The 15,549-nt window shown below is 46.0% G+C and overlaps 1 protein-coding gene across 1 annotated transcript in view; it reads right to left on the minus strand.

Annotated features, from left to right (window-relative positions):
- The window catches only part of AFF4 (AF4/FMR2 family member 4), a 45,411-nt gene that overhangs the window by 19,325 nt on the left and 10,537 nt on the right, over positions 1 to 15,549 (minus strand). Inside the window, 6 exon segments of the mRNA XM_030957201.1 lie at positions 32 to 68; positions 4,909 to 4,995; positions 5,867 to 5,911; positions 7,210 to 7,962; positions 7,964 to 7,987; positions 9,337 to 9,463. Of these exon segments, the coding sequence (XP_030813061.1) occupies positions 32 to 68; positions 4,909 to 4,995; positions 5,867 to 5,911; positions 7,210 to 7,962; positions 7,964 to 7,987; positions 9,337 to 9,459 (1,069 nt within the window). The 5' untranslated portion in view covers positions 9,460 to 9,463.

A 15,549-nucleotide genomic window follows, 5' to 3' on the forward strand; every position in this document is an offset into this window, starting at 1 on the left:
CAACACATTCCAGGAAGTTTCATGTACTCACTCTGTTCTCCAGTGCCAAAACTGGACTGCTGAGACTCCTGGGGGAATAAAAGATCACAGGTGGGTTTTTTTCAGTGGGAATTCAAGGCACTAAAAACCAGGCTGTAGGGAAGGTATTATTTCTACCTAATGGATGACACGATCTCTGGAAAAGGGGGGAAAAAACCAACAAGCAAAAAAAAGGGATTCTTTCTCTGGCCCCTGGGGTACCCCAGGTGAGACCCTCACACTCCTCTTCCTCAGCCACTTCCTACTGTTCCCAAGGGCACATCAGGGCTGAACCTCCCAAATCCCTGGGTGACTTCCCTAAATCCCCTCCTCCTGTGTGTTTAGAATGGAGAGGAACTGTTCAGGATGTTTGTTTATGCTCCTGACACACACACAAACTCTGCTGCTGTTTGAAGCGCTTTCCTTCCAACCCTTTCCTCCTCTTTTTCCTTCTCCAGGCACACACAGCAATTGGAAGAAAAACTCTCAACAAAAAATAATCCTCAGCCACAAAGGAGCCTTAGGGACAAGGTGAGGTTTCAAATGGGACCAGCTCTGCACACTCTGCCCAAAGGAAGCCCAGCCTGGGTGGGCAGCACAGCATTCCAGCCCAGAACAGCCAGCTCTGGTAGAAAAGCCAATGAAATGGTATTTTAGAGTCACAGGGTGGGCTGGAAGGGACCTCAAAGCCCACCCAGTGCCAGCCCTGCCATGGCAGGGACACCTCCCACTGTCCCAGGTGCTCCAGCCTGGCCTTGGGCACTGCCAGGGATCCAGGAGCAGCCCCAGCTGTACCAGGGCCTGCCCACCCTGCCAGGGCACAATTCCTAATTCCCAATATCCTATAACACCAGCCAGGAAAGAGCAAACCTTGCAGATTTCAGCACTTTTATCATCCTCAGTATTCCCATTTCAGCAAGTCCAGTTCTGACACAGCAGATGATGAACTTCACTGAAATCCCAAAGCCTTGTTTTAACAAATACACAGAGGCTACTGAGCCACTGCAAACTCCCTTCCAGGCTCGAGTGCCTTTTTAAAACAGGACCTTCCTGACCTCATTTCAAAATGAGGACAACTGACAGCCCCAGAAAAATAAATGGAGTCCAATATTTGCAATTTCTAGTTGTATACACACATTTTACTTACATGCTCTGGCAATGGCAAACCAGAACTACAATTCAACAATGAATTCCATTTTTCCTGGTCCACCTGTGACCTGGTTTTCCCTTACACCAAGCCAGCGCCAGGCAGTGGTTCCAGAGGCAATTTGCAGAATGAAGTTTTTAAACACACAAAAGCTTTACACAGCAAAGCACCCTTGAGATGTTTTCAATTTCCCTCAGCTTTGTATTTCAAAAAGGGAACAATGCATTGAACAAGAACTTTGTGGATGGAGAACTTCCTAAGGAGCTTTCCTTAGGAGGTATTTCTAATACCTCTGATCTTTACTAACTGAAAACAATAAATTAAGAAAGAATTCAAGAGCAAAGTGAAGATGGAGAGAAGCCTTGTGAACAGCCACACTCCCTTCAAAATAAATAAATTCCTTATCATTTGCACAGGTAGGAGGAGGCAGGTGGGAATCCCTGGTTTCCTTTTGCCACTGGCAGCTCAGCCAAGCCAACAAACTGAGTGAGAAAAGAAATAAAGACTTCAAACTCTACATTTCCAAAGCCACAGCACTGGGAGAGCACAGGATGGGGAACTGGCATCCCTTGCAGCAGCACATGGATTGGGAATTGTGCAGAGCACACCTGCCTAATTCCCCACTTGAGTCAACTTCCTATTTCAGAGGCACAGCACTGGCTCTCAGCTAAGTGCACTTTAATGAGGTGTTATGGCTCAATGTGCAACTTTTTCCAACTCCCTTGCCATGTACTGGATACATATTTCTTTAAGAAACTCAGAGACTAAAAAAAAAAAGCTCTACTTTCAACTCCCAGGTTATTGAGAGCAGCAGCTTCTAAAGGTCTGCTTCAGAAAGAAATTGCAACCAACTGAAAGGAAGGGAATCCTTTAAAGCAAAGTAGAATAGACTGAGGTTACACAGGGAAGACTCTGGAGCAGGAAACAAAAACTCTGACAAAACCACCTGGAGAGAGGAATTCTCCAGCTGGACAGAAGGCAGCAGGGCTGGGGGGGGACATTCCCAGGTGACACCCGAAACCTCAGGTCACATCTCCTTTCTGCTTCCCAGGAGCAGCGTGTGTGTCCCAGCAGGGAAGGGATGGCAGGAGGCTCCTGCTGGCCCCAGCTCTGCAGAGGGACAGGCACAGCCAAGGCTTCCCTCCCAGCCAGCAGCTGGGCTGCTCAATGCATTTCAGAAACACTGCCAGCATTGCTGGAGTGCCTGACCGTGAGCCCACGGATAAAATGATAGAGTGTTAGGTCACAGGATAACATTTTTTATCAAGACACAGCAATCTGCATTTTTCCATAGCATCCATAAAACTTTCCCTGACCTATTTTCATGGAGTTTTCTCTTCTGATCCAAGACTTCCTGGGAACTATTAGATATATTTATAGTAATCAGAGAGGCCCCAGTCAGGAGGTTGGGTTCCTTCGAGTTACTCACTCCCTACACACAGGGAAAGTGATCCCATCCCAAGAGTCTGACAAATAAAATCAAGTGGTCCACCAAGGGCAGCTTCATTTAATGTGAGCAGGAAGAACACACCAGGCTCTGCCCACAGGGGCAATGCTGAGAAACACTTCAGCAATAAATGGAGCACAGTATTAAAGAGAAGGAGCTTTCCTCCAACAGAACTGCTTGATTAAAGCAAACCACTGCTGTGTTTTGTTTGGTGGATTCTGCTCTGGGCCCAGACTGCACAGGCCCATGGCTCACTAACTCCCTGGAATTCTGCAGAGCTGCTGCTGCCAAGAATGACAGAGGGGAGAAGGCAGAGGAAATTATAGGCTTTGGATGCAGAGAGAGAATTTGACAGAGTTCCACGGCTAAGATGTGCAGCCACAAAATAAAAAAGCTGGCAAAAAGTCAAAAAGACTCAGAGCAGCCATAAATGGAATTTTTTGCAAACTGGGTGAAGAGACACAATCCAGGTTGAGAGGTTGAAAAAGCTCCTTTTTGTTCAGGCATTGCCAGAGCTGTGCAGTGTTACATGGCCTCTGGGTCACAGCCACAGGGATTTCTGCACACCTTCCTCTTCCCAAACCCAGTCAAATGCCAGGGAAACTAAAACCAAGCAGCCCCACAGCCAAGGGTGCTCAAAATGCAAAGGGAAAATATCTCCCCAAAGGTTCAGGAATGAGTACTCAAAGCAGAGGAATAAGGACCTTTGTTGATGAGGAAAGGTGTGGAATTTCCTTGTAAGAAAAGGTATGAATTATTTCCAGGCTGACAGTTTTACATAGCACACAAATAAACCCTGACTGAAAGTAATATTTGCAAGATTAATATTGATCTAATGCTAGCAAAACAGAAAACAGGATTTATTTCTAGGTATGCCTTCCAAAGTAAAGCTGAGAACTGAATGGTAAATTCTGCATTTTTTTGATACTGAAGCAAAATGCAGTGACCAGGGACAGATCACACAGAGGTGGTGACAGCAGGACTGCCCCTGCTCTGGGATGAGAACCTGAACCTGGACCAGTCTGGGGGAGGTTTGTGGATGTGCCCTTCCAACAGGGACTGGAACCTTTGGCAGAAGGAAGGTCATGTCAAAGCATTCACATAAAAGGATGGCATCAGAGAGATGACAGTAGAAACTTCAGTGAGAAACTCTTCTCAAAATTATTCCCTCAGATGTTCTGTTTTGGGGAGCAATTTGGATCAAACAGGAAATTAAGAGCAATTAAGTGGTGTCTAGAACAGCAGCTGGTCAGAGAGAGCATGGTCTGAATTATTACATAGGTAACTTTTAAAAGACAAACAGGGCAATTTCTTCACTCTGAAGCTCTGCCAAGTTAGGGGTGGAGCACCCCAATTCAGCCCAGAGAAATGTTGAGTCTGGAGAAAAATCACGTTGTGGAGTTGAATCTTTTACTGGTAATCAGCAGCCCCAGGAACCAGAGCATGGATTCCTGGGTGAGTCAGCTCCCCATGCTGGCTTTACCCACAGCTGCCTCCCCTGGGCTTCCAGGATCCTGCAGAGCTGCTCTTCCGGGCAAACAATTCCCAGTGCCCTGAGTGTGCCCTGGAACCCTGGAGCTGCCAGGCCCAGCCCAGGGGAGGCAGCAGCAGAATTCCTTCCTCAGAGGTGTCAGCCCCAGCAGCTCCCCTGGACACGTGCCCTGTGCTCTCAGCAGCAGCAGCAGAGGTGGATTTCTCTCTGGAATTAACTGCTTAAACCCTTCAGCACTTCTTAAGAACACAGGAGGTTGGGAAGAGGATCTTTTGGAACAACTGATTACTTCAGCAAAACATGTGATTCTTAAACTGACTTAATTTTTTGTAATTGAAAATGCAAAAAAAATCTTACAGAACTATTAGTGGACTTCAAACTAAGAGGAAAACTCCGTTTATGCAGAAAAGGCCATTTAAGCTTCTCAGCATTTACCATTCAGCCTCTGTTTTGCTACATGGAGGGAAACTCACTTGGTTCTACACAAAATGGTGCAGAGCACTTTCCTTTTAGGGAGAGGGCTCAAAGGCATTTCCAAGCTTCCAAAGTTTGAATTTATCCAACAAAAATTAAAAAGGTGAGTTGTATCACAGATAACTTTGCAGATTGTCTGTGCAAAGCAGAGGAAAACCAAGGACATTTTTCATAAAGCCACTGCTGACAGATGAGGTGAAGATAAATAAAGAGGCACAAAGCACTGAAACAAACCCAGATTATACAGAACTGAATGCAGGAGTTCCAAAATCCTGATCTTTAACTGGAGTTACTTTTTCAACAGCACCCACTGTTGGATTCAGCACTGACCTTGGTTGGAAAGGGGAATTTGGAGGGTTCAGTTTTGCAGGGGGTGTGGATGGCAGTCAGTGGAGGAGGCCAGGAGTGGGTCATCTCCTGAAACACAACAAAAGTCAAAGTTATTAACAAAATAAATCAGGTTTCAACTTGCAATCTGGATTCTCTCAATTTTCAGTTCATTGTTCACCCTTCACTAAGCTTTATATTCAAATCTTAATTTCCCAAATGTGCAACAAAGATTTTGCATGTAAACCTGAATGTTAAATTGCTACCCAGGAGAAGAGAGAGTTATGACATAATAACAAGCAGCAAGGCATAAATCAATCAACTGGGCTGGCCTGAAGATAAACTGCAGTGCAAGTCAGAGTGTGACCCTTTCAGAGTGTGTGGGAAGAAGAATCCTAGGAAAGGGAAGCCTGTAGAATTTGAGGAAAAGGGGGAAATCAAGTGCCTGCAGCTGGGAAGTGCCTCCTATGCTCTCAGGGCATCCCCAAGGCCCTGGAAGACTGAAGGTCACAGGAAATAATAAGCCATGGAAATGCTCCAGAGGGACCTGATGATCCTTTTGTGAGAGCAGACACAGGACAGGGTATCACAGGAGGGGTAAAAGGACTTGGGAAAATAACCCAGGTAAGAGAGAGGGAAAGTGCTGCCATGGGGCAGCAAAGCATTTACTATAACCTAAAATATCAGGATTAAGAACTGTAATTTGGTGGAAGAAATGTAGTTCTGGATATCAGGGAGGAGGAATGCAGTGAGGATCTCCAGGGGATGATGTGCACACCACAACACCCAGGGCCAGCTCAGCTCCCAGCTTGGCCCAGTCCCCCTGTGCTAGAGGAGAACCAGCAGAGCCCTCCTGTGCCAACCTGCACCTGGACAGGCTCTGGCACTGCAGAGTCCTTCCCCCTCCTTGGGAATGGCTGCACTTTCAACAAAGTAGGGAACAAGAACACCAAGAACTTACTTTGAGGATTTCATCCACGCAGCTCACCTCACCAGAGGCTGATGCCTACAAATCAAAACTCAAAATTAACATCTCCCAAATTTTCCAGGGACTAGAAACAGTTAAAAACAAACTTCAATCCTTTTTGTGACTCATGTGGACTCTACATAGACACAAACAGCCCTTGCTAACTCTTTTCATCAATTTTACCATCAGATAGATCCATGTTTTTATGGCATGAGTCATAGTTATGAAAAGCAAACACATGACATCCACAAAACTGTGATAATAATCTCTCACTTTTCACTTGACAGTTAAAGTGATCACAGGCAGGCAGGGATATTAAAAACTTGTAGAGAGGGGAAACAGAATCACAGCTTTCAGTCATTTCCTGGAAGCAGCCCCAGGATAATATCTGAATTCAAGTGCAGGACCGTGAATGCACAGGAATGACAAACTGCATTCCCAAGTAAAACACTCATCACACAGAGATCCCAGAAACAGCAATAATTACCAAACTATGAATCCTCTGCATCCCTGGCTGCCACAAGCAGAAAGAAGCAAAGCTACTTAAGGATTCACTGCATCAGCATTGATGTGGCAAGTGTTCATAAATACTGTAATTTCTGATTTCCTTACCTGTGTGCTGGATCTTACTTTGCTATCCGTTGCAATCCCAGGAACAAGAGCTTTTCTCTGGCTACCATGATTCCAGCAGTTGGACAGGAGATGAAATGAGACTTTATTACTAGCAAAGGCACTCTCCTTGTAAGTGAGCTGGAGTCAGAGTCTGTGTCCTAATGGTTTGGGAATTACCAAACTCCTCCAAGTTGTTAACCCAATAGTATTTTATATCCAGCACAACTGATAAAAGTTCTGCACCCTGTTCAATGTGGTGTGAAGGTATAATAATTACATCTAGTAATTGCTACTCACTTCAAAAGAAAATCTGATACAGGCATATTGTATCAACAACTCTAAGTCAATTCAGCTCCCAGGAACAACAATGTATTTACCCAGCTTGTCAAAATATTTGTGGATATCCTACAATTTCCCTAACTCCTGACTAGAGAAATACTCCATGAAAATTGGCCTCTGGGGGTTAAGTAAGCCTTTCTGAGTGTCTCAGCCTTTATTTAATAAAAATCCCAGTATCTACACTGAAGAAGCAGAAGACAAAACCAATTACTTTTGCATGCTCCCCACTGAAAATACAGCTTAGGTGAAAGTGCTTTGAGTAACAAAAACACGGTGTTTACTAAAAACTCCATTTGGGTTAGGCAAATTGGGACTTTGGAGATGCTGGAAAATCCCAGCCCAGGTGGATTTACATTTAAGAAGGCAGGACAGAGCCAGCAACTTACATCCAGTGGCTGAGAGGGAATTTTCAGCTTGGTCAGGTGCGCCTTGCTGCTGGGTTTCAGCTCATTGACGCCGCCGCCGTGGCTCTGGCTGCTGTAGTGTTCCGAGGGAAGCTTTGGCTCCATGGACTCCTGCCCGTCCATCGGCCTGACGTAGGCAGTGGGTTTCTGTAACATCGAGCTGGACTTGGACATCAGCGAGGGGGGGAAGGACTGGGTCGAGTGCTGCCCGCTGGCGAACGAGGGCACGCGTGAGGGAGAGTCCCAGCTGGGCTCGGGGTCTCGGGGTGATTTGGAGCGCTGGTGCTCCTTGCCGTGGTGCTCGCTGCCGTGGGCTCTGGAGTGCCCGGGGGCCAGCGAGGCCACGGCCGGCGGCTTCCCGGGGCTGCCGGAGCGGCCCTTGGAGTGCTCGGAGCCGTGCTGGCCCTTCTTGCGGCCGCTGCTGCCGTAGGAGTCGCGCTCGTGCCGGGCCCCCGCGGCCGCGCCGCCCCCCGAGCGCTGCCCGTGGCCCCCCAGCCCCTGGGAGCGCTTCTGGGACTGCGCCGAGGTGCTGGGGGCCGGCCCCACCGGGGTCCATTTGCTGCTCTGGTGGGAGCCCGCGCCGTGCCGCTGCTCCCCGAAGAAGCCGGGCACGGGTTTGTCATCGGGCGCCGCGGGCACCGAGGGCTTGGGGATGGCCACGATCTTCTGCAGCGGCCGCTCCCCGATGAGATCTGTCATCTCATCATAGTTCCCCAGCATGCTCTGGATGCGGCTTCGACAGCTTGTCCTCTTTGCTGGTCTGGGACAACAAGCCACAAAATCGGGATTTAGAACCAATCACACGAAGTTAAATGGTCTGATAACTACAGCATTCAACCTGAATTTCAGCTAGAATACACATCTTTGCCAGTTTCCAATTCTGAATTTTAGCTCTTAAAACAGCAACTTCACTCCCCAAAACATATTAAAAATATCTAACAATACATATTTAACTCCCTAAAACATACTAAAAATTCAGCAGCAGGGACAGCTGAAGCAGCAATAATCAACTAATGCACTGCTGAGCTGGATGCCAGTTCCAAATCTGCAGATGCCCCCTGTCACCTTACAGACTGTAACTTCTCTAATACAGAATGCATCAGTCCTAAAAGGTTTTAATTAGCAGTAAAATAAAATCAACTTAGCCTCACCCCCGTAAGTAATTTTTATTTGGTGTTTATATTGGCACAATGTTTGTTGCACCCAGTTAAAAGGGTTCTTTGTTCTATAACCATCTTGTTTTCCAAATCTGGGATCCTGGATAATTCCCCCATGCACCCCAACCAGCTCCAGTTAACTTCACACATGTGGAATTTGGTTATCAAGCACAGGAACAAAAAAACCATTAGATATTTCTCAACTTTCCTCCTGCAGGAAGAGAGTTTTCAGTCATGTTTTACTTCTTGCAAACCAGCTGAAATTGCAGCAAGGGAAGGGTTTGCTTTCAAAGTGAGTTTTGAACTACGTAATTAACCTATTAAATAATATTTTATTAGTTATTCCAGAATTAGGTTATTTTTTCCAGTACTGTTCAGCAAAGCAACCTGGAAGGAAACCCAGCACAGGCTGAAAGCTGTGCAGGACCACAAACTGAATCAACTCCTTTAAAACAAACTAAAATATCAGATACAAACTACTGGAGCACTAGCTAGAGCTGATAATTCATGTCAAACATATTCATATCAAACATTCCAGCATTTTGAATTAACCTCCTATTTAAACATTCTCTTTGTGAACTTATCCAAGTCTGGATTATGTTGATGAAAGGTTAGAAAGTTTAGCAACAGTCTAAAGCACCCCAAAAATGGCAATTTGGCAGCACACAATGGACAGTTTAATTGTTTTGAGTCACTGTATAGAAGGTGAAGGAAGGAAGGAAAAAATTTTGATGGTTTTATTTTCCTTTTTCTCACTCCCTATAAAGGCTCCTCCCCCTCCCAAGCATTATAAATCTGCCAGTAGAGCTGTGACTGCCCAGCTTTATTTTCAAGCCCTGCTTAAACACTTGGTTGCCCTACGAGCTTTCAAGAACAGAGATAAAAATAAAACATGAATTTGCTGATGATTTCTGTTGTAAACCCTGCATTTTTCTGAGGTGCAGGAACTCACCACTTTGTAGGGTTCAGCAAAGAGAGGGGAGTTGGGTGGGAAGGCTTCGTCACCCTGCTGAATTTCTTGATTTCGCCTTTCCCTTTCTTTCATACGCAGCACATTCCGGTCTTCACGGTTCATGTTGCTACGAGCAAAAAGAGCAGTGCTGATCACACAGGGAAGCAGGAGGGATGTGAGGGCCCAGGGGAGGGATGAGAGCGCCCAAAGGAGGGATCTAAGTGTCCCCAAGCAGCCTCTGGCCCTGTTTGGCCATGGAATGATCTCTGTTAGGAACCCACTGAGGGCCACAGTTCCTCAGAACTGTCCAATTTCAGCCCCCTCCAGAGGGCTGTAACCCCCCCAGCCCACAGCTGGCTTCTAACAGGGAAACTTTATGCAGCAATAAAAAAAATTAAATCAAAAAAACCCATCAGGTCCTCAGGCAAGCAGCTATTTCAAACCACTTCACCCGCTCGAATCATCTCGGCTCCAGCCCACGCCAAACATCTCCCATTCATTTCTAAAATACCTTTTCTCCCCCACATCCCCCAGATGTTCTGCCATCCCCCCACGAAGCAGTGCTTGACTTCTCCTGTAGATTAGGGTTATTTTTGGTGCTGACATACCTTTTTTTGGCACCATTCTTCAACATATTCTAACCTCAAGCTTTGATGTGGTTTCCAGGTCTCTCTCCCTCCCCGATCCCCAAAAGGCATTTCAACTCAAAGCAGTAATTTCAGGGAAGTTCTGGCAATAATGCACCTTTTGCCTTGGACCATATCCTCCTACTGCAAAAATGCAGATTAAGAACCTGCCAATCCCCCTTCTTAACAAACTTTCCTCTGCAGTCAGAAATACATCAAATTCTTGCAAAACACACACAAAAGTTGGAAAAGATTCCCCCTGAGCTTGACACAGCATTGGGACATAAAGGAGTAAACAAAATGAGATGATAAAAAAGGTGCCACTAACTCCTTTAACATCAAACCCCAGGATGGTTTGGGCTGGGAGGGACCTCAAAGCCCACCCAGAGCCACCCCTGCCATGGCAGGGACACCTCCCACTGCCCAGGTGCTCCCAGCCCTGCCCAGCCTGGCCCTGGGCACTGCCAGGGATCCAGGGCACCCACAACGTGTGCTAAACTCTGCACCAAGAGATTTAGAAATGTTCTTTCCTGATCGGCACAAAGTAGAGTTGGTGCATCCAGGAAAGACACTGACGTTCCACCACATAATTTGCAGTCTAAAATGAAAATGCTGGCTGCTTAGAAAATCATTATTTCATGTCTTTAGACAGCTGATTATTAAAAATAATAAATGACTTGCTAGAGCATGACTCTGAAAGCTGTGCAAGCCCAGCTATTGCATTCTCAACAAGAAAATTTCAACCCATCAGTTTTTAAAACATGAATCTTCTCACCTCAGTGACCTTTTTGCCTCTTACATTTCTTCCCCATTTGGCTTCACTCTGCCTACTGCTCTGAAATCTCAGAGGCTGCCCAGAGCAGCCCAAACCCAGGGTGTAAGTTGAGATCTTTGATGCCTTCTAAGGCACCAGGTTTGTTGTATCTCCCTGCCTGGCAAACAAGGTCCAAGCACTGGCAAAACCCATCGCTGTGCTGATACCAAAGCCATGAATACAACTTACATTTTATGTAAAATCAATTTTTTCTCCAGTTCTCCTGCAACCTGCTGAACTCATGTAACCACAGGTGGCCACCAGGGCTGAGAGAGGGCCCTGGCACTGGAATGTGGCCAGCAAACTCCTGGGATCATTCTGGCATTCATGACAAACTTGTTTTAGAAGTTTGAGGCTTGAAAAGCACAGTTGAGACTGCAATCCAATTTGTCACATATGTAGGATTTCAACACAGATAAATATCAGATTTAATTACAGACACTGATCAGTTAAAGCCAACTGGAACAGTCTGAGTCCATGACATTTACTATTAAAAGCAAATTTTGAGGCAGGGAATAGGATCTGGTTCTGGATGGTTCATCCTCACTAATACACTAAGATCAGGAATTACATACAGCTATATATCCAGAATATTATAATCTTAACAAAGAATTTTACATCTGTTTTTCAAATAGAGGGTTAAATACTTATAAAGACCTTCACTATTTTTTACAGAGATAAGCATCACCTTTTAAAATTGCATCAACATTTCCTGTAACTCTTAGAGCTGAAGAAAAACCATAATTTGCATCAACATTGTCACACAAAAGGAACATTACAAGAAAGATTCACTGGAGATTGGAGTGGTGCAAACCCAGAGCTGATCTGGCTGTACCTGCCCAGGTCAATGTAAAATTAGTCATCAGAAAGACACCAGTTAATGACACTTTTAACCACTCCTCCCCAGCCCTTGTAACACAGTAAATGATAAACACCCTCATGGGGAGTCACCTTGACTCTGTGGGGATTTAGTTTAGCTTTCTTTAACTCTTTTACATTTTTTATTAGAGCAAATAGTTTGACTGTGATACAAGTTAGACTTGTTGGTATCTAATCATCCAATCTCCACACAGAGCTATTTTAAGTGCCTATAATGTGTACAAGGCCATTAAAATCACACCAGCATGAAATGTGTAAATAGAGGAAGTTCGTGGGGCTTCCTTAGCTCTGTACTTCAGACAACTTCCCACCCCAACCCAATCCTCCACAGCACCAGAAGGGAAATGTTCCCATGCTCAGGGCAAGCAAGGAGAGGTACTTTGAAAGGCAGATGGCCAAGGCCTGGCTGCTGATCAGCACTGCTGGCATTTAACTCCAGCAGGTAGGAAACTGCAGGAGTTCAGTTTTCAGACCATTTGAAGTTGTAACAAACCTTTAATATCCACTAAAATGCACTGTTCCCACCACTCCTGCCCCATCCTCTGGGAACAAGGACAGCACCTCTGCTCCTCCCTGCACAGGCCTGGAACATGGAGAACTTGCTGCCTTGTACCTCGTGCTACCAAGATAATCCTGCTAAAATTCCCCTTTTCCCAGGTGGCCTGAGCCAAAGAGTGAAGGAGGAGCAGAGCCAGAGCAATGTCCCTGCAGCAAGGGCCAAAGTCACCTTAGTTGCCATATCTGGGAAAAGAGAAGTTCAAAAATTTTTTTAAAAATCAGAGAAGAGGCCTAAAGCACAGTAGAGTATTTCCATTTTTAGGAAGTTGGACTCCACATGGTTTGAGTCACTCCTCCTGCAGTGTCCCACTGTACTTTGAACAGTCCCTGTGTCTGAGATTTCCCTGCACAACCAACCCTTCAGATCTCACGCCTCTGCTCCAGCTCAACAGGAAGAGCTGAAAGCCAGCAGGAAATGCAGCAGGGAATTCACAGAAACTCCTGGCCCAGCCTCCCCTGTGTGTATTCCTGAAGCACCATTCCAGGCTGCTCCAGGCACACCAAGCACATCAACACCAGCACCACCACATCCCCCAGACCAGACACAGCTTTCCTTTCTCCTTCCAACCTCTTCCTAAATCCCACCTGGTATTTCTGCTCATCCCTAATCCAACAAGGGCATGCCTTTGGTTTGAGAGATCATCCCCTTGGGTGTGTAACCTGTGGGACGAAATGCCAGTGTTGGTGCTGCGTTCTCCTCCCACTCCCTCAGCTCCGGGCAGGGGGCACATCCCAGCTCTGGGGCTTTTGGAGACTCCAGACTAAAGACAAACCCCAACCAGCACACCCACACTGCCTGAGTTCTCCTGGCAAAGCTGTTAAAAGAGAGAGGACCTTGGCCAAACCCTTCTCACCCCCTGAACCACATCAGGCACCCAAGCCCTCGCTCCAGCTCAGCACCAGCAGCATCTCCTCATCTTCCCAGGCTCTGTGAGGCAAAACCATCAAAGGGCAGGCTGGCCCAGGACCCCTGCACAGGCAGCCCATGCACAGGGATCCGACCCCAAACACCCCAGCAGCCAGCAGGGCACCTTCAAAGCCTGCTGCAACACCTCCACTTCCTTCTAGACATCCTCAGCTAACTCCAGGGCTTCTTCAATCTCAATGGGTTTGTGAGCAAGAGGAATCAAACAGTTAATTGGTTAATTGGCTGCCATGAAAGCCCAATTTTGGCTAGCAAGGATAAGCAGGCTGAGAGGGAACGTGCAGGATCCCAGCTCTGTGTGGGGCACACCCAGCTGCGGGGGCACACCCAGCTCCCATGATTTCATCCTTTTTTCTTAAAAGGAAGGGGAAAAAGAGCTGGAGAGCCTGCCTGTACCAAGGAATGATATTTTCAGGAGGCATTTAAGAATACCTGAAGCTGCCTTAATGCTGCATCCAAAGATGCCTGTTGATTATTTTAAATATTCTTTTTACCACGGGCAAGGGGCATCTCAGGAGCTGGCACAGGACACTTCTCCCAGGCTGTGCATCAAGCAGGGCATCACCACAAATCCTGCCCTGAAATCATGTGCATGAGCCTAAAATGCTACTCTGTCAGCTTTTAATAAAACACACTCCCAGAGGAGCTGTTTAAAAAGGAGATATTGAAAAATAACTGTCCTGCAATAACAAAATTAACACAAAAACACTGACACACAAAGAGGAACATGCCCTGGTGTCACCAAGAGCTACTTGCAGAAGTGTACATATAATCTTAACTTCCATATTCTATGTGATGGTGAAGAAGAAAAACACTGAAAAAAATATAACATTTCCCACTAAAACAATACAGCTTTGCCCAAAAAAGCACAAACAGGATGATTCTCCAGGACAGGTTTAGAAGATAACTGTCATGGTGCAAATACAGAAGCAGCAGAGTCACCTTCAGAGTTTTATAACTGAAACAAGGAACATAATTAAAAATAAGAGTTTACACAGAATTCAAGTAGTTTTTGAATGTGTCCAGACAGAGAAAAACCCCAGCTTCTCAAAAGCATGAAGTTTTCTGTTTCTGTCCCTCACCTTCTGCCACAGAGGCTCCATGCCAAGGGAGGGAATTTGGTTTGGGATGGCTCCTGGAGCACTTGGGACCCGCTCTGCCAAAGGAAAGGCTGGGATAGAACCAGGATTCCAAAATTCCATCCCAGGAACTCGGAATCACAGGGAGAGGCTGCACAGGTGAACACAGGAAACCCTGAGCCACCATCCTACTCAGCTATTTTGATGAGAATGAACTTCTCCACAGCTCCAGCTCCCTCTTTCCAAGGTTTCATTTGAGCTCTTGGGAATCCAATTCAAATACAATTGTACTGGTAATATGACACAAATATAAATCAGATTCACCACTAACTGAAACATAAACGTTTCTTATTTCTACAATACAAACACAAATGCTTCTATCCCACCCCTCACATCAGGAGTTCCTACTGCACATTCACCAGGGAGAACACAAAGTGCCCCAAGAGCTGTCTGGGAACACCTTTGTAGGTACTGCGGGTGGGAGAGCTTTAAATAAAAATAATAAAAAAGTGAGTTGGCCTAGGTCTGGTTAATGTTTGACAAGAACTCCCAGGGAGGGCAGAGCCAGCAGTTTGCTGCAGGCACTTCTCCTTCCCACTCAGCTCTGGAGCACCCAGAAATCCCCAGCAAGCAGGATGCGCCTGGGCTTGTGCTGCTCCCCAGACAAAGCAGCACAAATCCTTCACCACCGTTAGCTGAGAGAATTCCAGAGCACTTCTGTGGGAGCACTGCCTTCATTCCAACGTCTCAGACAAGTGATGGTGCAAGTAATTACATCCTGCTTCTGAGTTTTAGCTGCCAGACTCCCCTTCACCCCTCAAATATCAGGTTACCTGAGGATCAGTCAGCATCTTCCACCTGAGAAGCCAACACACAGCGATGGTGGATAAAAGAATTACAGTGATCATTTGTAACTGAACACTAACCACTGGAAAAGGACTTGGGGATCCTTTAGAAAGAGGCTCTGTAAGTGTAATATTTCATTTAACAAGTCCAGATGAGAACTGGGTGCATCATTCATCATACATCAGATTCAGCGCACAGAAGCAAGGGAGAAATGGAGTTTGGGTTGGAAGAGACTTTAAAAATCATCCAGTTCCACACCTCCTGCCAAGGTGAGGTAAAAGAACTAAGGTGAAAGTGAACTCCCAGCAACTGGATTTTAGAAGCCAAGTCAAGGAGGACATTTCTAAATTCAGCACTTGCAGTGCAGCTCATTTAAAACCATTTTTAAGCCCATTTTAAAATCATACTACTAAAACAACTTAAAATTGTTTATATCCGAGAATTTGCAAGACTGGTTTGATGTAATTCACTCAAGGGACCTTAAAA

Source organism: Camarhynchus parvulus, chromosome 13 (assembly GCF_901933205.1).
Source record: "Camarhynchus parvulus chromosome 13, STF_HiC, whole genome shotgun sequence".
In the NCBI taxonomy this organism is placed as follows: Eukaryota; Metazoa; Chordata; class Aves; order Passeriformes; family Thraupidae; genus Camarhynchus; species Camarhynchus parvulus.